The sequence below is a fragment of the Dipteris shenzhenensis genome, chromosome 16 (assembly GCF_047967505.1).
Source record: "Dipteris shenzhenensis isolate YYH24624 ecotype China chromosome 16, Dip_SZ_1.0, whole genome shotgun sequence".
Taxonomy (NCBI): domain Eukaryota; kingdom Viridiplantae; phylum Streptophyta; class Polypodiopsida; order Gleicheniales; family Dipteridaceae; genus Dipteris; species Dipteris shenzhenensis.
In genome coordinates, this window is record NC_141611.1 from 46809972 (window position 1) to 46816341 (window position 6370).

Consider the following 6370-nt stretch of genomic DNA (forward strand, 5'->3'; position numbering starts at 1 on the left):
TGCAGGGGTGCGGGTGGGCCCTTCTGAACCTCGTGGGCATTCTCTTCTCCATGGACATTTTGATTTGAGTCCGTGCTGAGTTGGCAGTCTGTGTGATTTGACGACGCCCGCCATCAATGGCTTTTTGGGACACAGAAAAGAGGGCCGCCTGCCTGGGCCCTTCCCTGCTGCCTCTCCTCCCCGGGGCACCGCATCCGCAGGTCGTGTTGACCGTTATATGCGTGGCGGTGCCGGATAACCTGCTGACGTGGCGACGGGAGTGGGTGATTGCGTCAAAGCGGCAGGTAGAAGTTGGCAGGCGGGTCCACGCAAGCTGGGTGGAAGACCACAAATAGAGAGAGAGCACTGTAGAAATGACGACTGCCGACTGCGGACGTGGCGGTGCCGCGTAGATCCCGAAGGGAGGAAATTTCCCAATTTGTGGCGCTATGAATAGTGAAAGCCGGATGTGACGGTTCCAGCTGGCGGTAGCTATGACAAGGCTAACTCAAACGAGGCTAATGGGAAACCGTAGGGAAGTTAAAATCGCTTTAATGACAAGGGGAGGAATGGATAAGGGCGGGGCGATGAAAAGGGAAGGGCGGGGGGCCAGCGGGGCAGGGGTTGCTTTGCATGGGTGGCGGCGGAGGAATTAGAAATGCGCCACCAAACCGGAATGAAAGCCAGCGTGGAAGCCCAAATCAGCCCACGTCGGCGGCCAATCTGTGAAACAATCGCCACCAAACTGCCAACGTGGATTTTGCCTTCTTCATCTTCATCATCTTCATCTTCAACTTCATCTTCGTCTTGTTCATCATCTCCATTTTTCATCTTCGTCAACCTCTGCATCAGAACACCTTCTTCCTTCCATTCCTCCTCCTCTCCCTCTCTTGGGCGGTTTTCCCTCCCCCCCCACCTTCTTGCTCCTCCTCCTCTTCTCTTCCTTTCTTGTTCTTATCCCTTTCCTTGCAGACTTCGCCTCCATAGATCCTTCCCTCCCTCCCTCCCTCCCTCCCTCCTCCTCCTCCTCCTCCACCCTCCCTTCTCCCTCTCTCTTCCTTTCCTCCCCCCCCTCCTCCTCCTCCCGATCCCCCCCCCCCCCCCTCCCTTCCCCAGATTGGATCTCTCTCATCCCAAATTCGCCTCTTCATCTCTCCTCTCAGCAGCCGCCCACCAAATGTATGTCCCGCCTGCCCGCTTTCCGGAACCCCCGGAATTTTGAGAGCTCGAGTTTGGTTTCCTTGTTCTGTCCCGCTCTTGATCCTTGATGTCCTGCATAGCCTTTTGCGAGCGTTTCAGAAAATGAAACCGTATTTGATCATGGCTTTTCAGAGGTAGCTGCCCAATTTTTGGTCAAAGCCTTACAGCACGATAACTGATATTTGGGTGTTTGGCCAATGCAGGATCACAATCGTGGATGGTGTGTGAATACTTTTAAACTCGAAAATTACAGCCCTTTGCAGATACATACCTACCACAAGCAGCTTACAATCCGGAAGACAGTAAAATGGTTTCAAGGTCTTATGCAAATCTTACAGAACTCACGGGAGGTCTGCCTATACCTCCCCAGAAGCGATTTGCTCGGGTCTTATCATCTCCGGGTATATATGGAGACGCACGTGACGACGACAATACAAACAGTGTAGCGTCAGATATACCTTCATCCATTGCCCAAGATCGCATCATAGTTGTAGCTCACTTTTTACCTCTCCGTGCACACAGAAGGCCTGACAATCGGGGATGGTCTTTCAGTTGGGATAAGGACTCCCTGTTATTGCAGCTAAAGGATGGTCTTCCAGAAGATATGGAGGTCATTTATATAGGCTGCCTCAATGTCGACGTCGAAGCCAGTGAACAAGATGATGTATCAGCGACTCTGTTTGAAAGCTTTAAGTGCGTCCCGGCCTTCCTACCGATACATCTGAGGGATAGATTCTATCTTGGATTTTGCAAGCAGCAGTTATGGCCGCTCTTTCACTATATGCTGCCCCTCACTCCAGATCACGGTGGGCGTTTTGATCGTTCGTTATGGCAAGCGTACGTGACAGTGAACAGGGTGTTCGCTGACAAGGTCATGGAGGTAATTAGCCCGGATGACGATTTTGTGTGGGTGCATGATTATCATTTGATGGTTTTGCCAACCTTTCTCAGGAATAAGTTCAATAAAATAAAGCTCGGTTTTTTCCTCCATAGTCCATTTCCTTCTTCAGAGATTTATCGCACGCTTCCTGTTCGAGAGGAAATCCTAAGAGGGCTTCTGAACGCTGATCTTATTGGCTTCCATACTTTTGATTACGCAAGACATTTTTTGTCTTGCTGCAGTCGGATGCTTGGTTTGGAATATGAATCAAAAAGAGGCTACATTGGATTAGAGTATTATGGGAGGACAGTGGGGATTAAGATCATGCCAGTGGGCATACACACAGGTCAACTAGAGGAAGGGTTGAAGCTTGCAGACACTGAATGGAGAATAGCAGAGCTGAAAGCTGAATTTGAAGGGAAGATTGTGCTGTTGGGTGTCGATGATATGGATATTTTCAAGGGTATCAGCTTGAAAATATTAGCTATGGAAGAACTGCTAAGGCAGCACCCGAAATGGAAAGGCAAGGTAGTATTAGTGCAGATTGTGAATCCAGCAAGGGGACGAGGGAAGGATGTCAAGGAAGTTAAAATGGAGGTTGAGTCTGCTGCTGCAAGGATCAATGAGGAGTTTGGTTGTGATGGTTATAAACCTATTGTATTAATCGAAGAAAGACATGTGCCCTCGTATGAACGGATTGCCTACTATTGTATTGCGGAATGTTGTGTTGTTACAGCAGTTAGAGATGGTATGAACCTGATTCCTTATGAATACATAGTCTGTCGGCAAGGCAATCCAAAGCTTGATGCTAGTCTGGGGCTGCCAGTTGGTTCCCCCAAGAAGAGTATGCTCATTGTATCAGAATTCATTGGGTGTTCTCCATCTCTCAGTGGGGCTATAAGGGTGAATCCTTGGAATATAGAAGCAGTTGCAGAGGCCATGAACTCGGCAATCACTATGCCAGAATCAGAGAAGCAGATGAGGCATGAGAAACATTACAGGTACGTCAGCACCCATGATGTTGCTTTTTGGGCTAAGAGCTGTGTCGGAGACCTGGAGAGGTCTTGCAGAGACCATTCTCAATGGCTTTGCTATGGAATAGGTTTTGGGCTTGGCTTCCGAGTCGTAGCGCTTGATCCTCACTTTCAGAAGCTGCTACTGAATGAACACATTGCTTCTGCATACAAGAACGCAACTAGCCGGGCCATTCTACTAGATTATGATGGGACTATGATGCCACAAGCATCTATAAATAAGACTCCTAGTCAGGAAGTGTTGGCAGTGCTGCACACACTTTGTAGAGACCCCAAGAACATGGTGTTTATTGTCAGTGGGAGGGGCCGGGAGCCTCTCAGTGAATGGTTCTCACCATGTGAGAAGCTTGGGATAGCATCTGAGCATGGATTCTATTACCGGTATCGCCGCCATCTGCCACAAGTTGTTTCGAGATTAAAAGCTTTGGTGTGTTGTTTATAGTGTCCTTGTACAGACAAAGTAGCAAGTCCTTGCATTTGAAGTAGCTTACCTGGTTTTCCTGTTTGCTGTGTGAGTGCAGGTGGTCAAGAGATGCACCATGGGAGACATCTGTGGCAGTAATGGATTTCAATTGGAAAGAAGTTGTAGCTCCTGTGATGAATCTCTATGCAGAAAGCACTGATGGGTCCTATATTGAGGCAAAAGAGAGTGCATTGGTGTGGCACTATCGAGATGCAGATCCTGATTTTGGCTCTTGGCAGGCCAAAGAACTATTAGATCATTTGGAGAGTGTTCTTGCCAATGAACCCGTCTCTGTGAAGAGTGGCCAACACATCATAGAAGTGAAGCCCCAGGTTTGTAATCCTGTTTCTGGGATTAAGGGCATTCTCAACTTTGTACTAACGTATGCATTGTTTAATTTTAATTGTAATCCTGTTTATGAAAATAAGGCATTACTATCTTTTTAACCCTGAATTTTTACCAGGGTGTGAGCAAAGGTGTCGTCGTGGAACAGCTTTTGTCATCATTGGCTAGTCGCAAGATGCCACCAGATTTTGTGTTGTGTGTTGGAGATGATAGGTCAGATGAAGACATGTTTGAGAGCATTGAAAGTGCTATGGCATTACCTCCTCATATTCCAAGTGCTGAGATATTTGCTTGCACTGTTGGGCGGAAACCCAGTAAGGCTAAATACTATTTGGATGACACAGTTGAGGTCTTAAGATTATTGGCAGGGCTTGCTAGTGTATCTGATCCAGCAGGAGGCAGCTTAACTGGCAGTTTGCATATTGAAGATGCATCGGTGAACTCAAACTGAAGGATTTATGCAGGTCAGTGTTTTTGTAGATATGACTAAAGCTGTGCACTAGAGGGTGAACAGCATAGTATTATGCTACATCACGTGAATTTTACACGTGTACAGAACTGTGCCTTATGTTTCTTGTTCTGATGATTCAGCAAACACTCAAGGCTTTTGTGGACTGAGGATTATACAAGACCTTCTAAAGAGGATAGAACACTCTTGACTTTTTGAGGTGAAGTGATTTCCCTTCCTGTTTGAGTGTTTATAACTAACTGTGTGATGTCGGTAGGCTTACTTGTTTGTGCCATAGTGAGTCATTTTTCAATGGGTGTTGAATGATGGGTTTTCCAGCTGAATGGAAGGCTGCATCCAATAGACATTATTGTGGAATGGACACCTTTCTGCATGGCTATGTGTCCATGTACATCTCATTTAACTTTGTGTTAATGCAAACAAAGAATGTGAAGCCAAAAACTTCTAGAGTGCATTGGGCATGAGGGATGGACAGTTTTTTGAATGGACAAAAAACTAGCTCGATTCTCAGTCATAAAGTTGGTAATTCATGTTCATGCGTGTCCATTTTGGAGATTTGAATGTTCACTTCAAATGCATACTGTATTATGTTGCAGGTGCACCTCCTGACATTTTCAGGAATGGCGTACAAATGTTTATGTAAAGAACTCTTTACTTGGTCAGGGCTTGAAAATTAAGCACCATTGGCGAGTGTGGTGTTCATGGAAGTTAAAATTCTCTGGCTACAACGATGGTTTTAAAGTCTTGGAGAAAGTTTTGACAACCACACTTCGGTGGTTATATCCCTCAGTTTTGCTCAATTTTGATACAGTGCAGGCTTTTTCCTTGTATAGCTGAAACAGTGTGTAAGGCATACGAAGGTGCTGATATTGATGGTAAAGACGGAAGCTTTGGGGCTCCACTACCAGGAGAAAGGTTTAGTCCATTCTTTATCCCTCTTAGCAGGGTGCAGGAAATTGTTAGAAGTTTAAACAATTTTCTGCTTTACAAATCAAGGATTTTGTCATGATAGGTTGTCTTGATAGTTTCCAATCATCACAAATAGATATGCAACGAGGCCTATCTAGATGTCGTCCAAGCAGAATATACAAGAATCTTTTAATATCCTCTCTCTCTCTCTCTCTCTCTCTCTCTCTCTCTCCACCCCTCCCCCCCCCATTAAAAGAAAAAACATGCACATGCACACTCAATGCGTATGTGCACACAATAGATATGAGGTCTTTGGATGGTTTGTCGGCTTTTGTCTTTGGGCTACAAAAGAGATGGACCTGTTGCACAGGTTGGTAGGGTAACCTTGAAGGTAGGGTAACCTTGAAGCTGAATTATGAAAGATTGCCCTAGTCAGAGGGAATCATCGCAGCAGCATGCTACAGCTGAGATATAGATGCGTAAGTTATTGGCTCAAGAGCCTTCAATACATGCATTTTTTGGGGATTGGTCTGCTTGAGATACATAAACTGTTGTTCGGCAAAGTTTTTGTTGGAACTGAGGTTGTGCAGCGCTATCCTAGGAACCCTATTCTAGGATTAAGGCTGCAATTCATTGTGTGTATATTTCTAGATTATTTGTCTTGGCCAAATGTAAGGACATTTAGTACCATGATGATTTCTATTGCAAAGCAGACACCAAACCAGCTCTCTTATTGGGTACTATGATTGTGGGGCAAGAGTGGCTCTCTTTTTTTGTACACCACTCTGACGCTCAAGGAGCTTTGCCCTTGGTTTGTTAGTTAGCTTATCCAATTTTATGTCTTTACTTGAGATTGAAGATTAGACTTTCGCCTTTGTAACTTGTATTGAGTCAATTATGAAACCAAGATCTCTTAAGAGGTCTCATGAGGTCTAATAACCATGTCCGTCCTTGTATGCCTCACTTTTACAAACGAAGGCTCAAATATGCAACTATGTACAAACTTAGCATATTTGTGAAAGCTTTCTCCTTTACTTAGGTCTTTCCAGACCCCTTTCAAGGAATCTTGTAAAAAATAATGACATGTCACC

General features: G+C 45.4%; 1 protein-coding gene across 2 annotated transcripts; it reads left to right on the plus strand.

Annotated features, from left to right (window-relative positions):
* The first annotated feature begins 1080 nt into the window (after window positions 1–1080).
* On the plus strand, window positions 1081–5474 carry LOC147893050 (alpha,alpha-trehalose-phosphate synthase [UDP-forming] 5-like). Of its 2 annotated transcripts, none has more exons than XM_087387811.1 (6): window positions 1081–1158; window positions 1383–3474; window positions 3615–3888; window positions 4020–4365; window positions 4493–4569; window positions 4967–5474. In XM_087387811.1, exons 2-4 carry the CDS (start codon window positions 1487–1489, stop codon window positions 4350–4352), a joined length of 2595 nt encoding a protein of 864 aa, XP_087243937.1. In that variant the 5' UTR covers window positions 1081–1158; window positions 1383–1486; the 3' UTR covers window positions 4353–4365; window positions 4493–4569; window positions 4967–5474. The 2 variants fall into 2 exon arrangements, with proteins under 2 accessions (XP_087243937.1, XP_087243938.1); XM_087387812.1 differs by having other exon boundaries at window positions 1383–3060.
* Window positions 5475–6370: the final 896 nt, after the last annotated feature.

Excerpts from the sequence above, each read along its gene's own strand:
- LOC147893050 (XM_087387811.1), top strand. The coding sequence starts at position 1,487 with ATGGTTTCAAGGTCTTATGCAAATCTTACAGAACTCACGGGAGGTCTG. Across the intron at positions 3,475-3,614 it reads GAGCATGGATTCTATTACCG|GTGGTCAAGAGATGCACCAT; the intron begins GTATCGCCGCCA and ends GTGTGAGTGCAG. Across the intron at positions 3,889-4,019 it reads TCATAGAAGTGAAGCCCCAG|GGTGTGAGCAAAGGTGTCGT; the intron begins GTTTGTAATCCT and ends AATTTTTACCAG.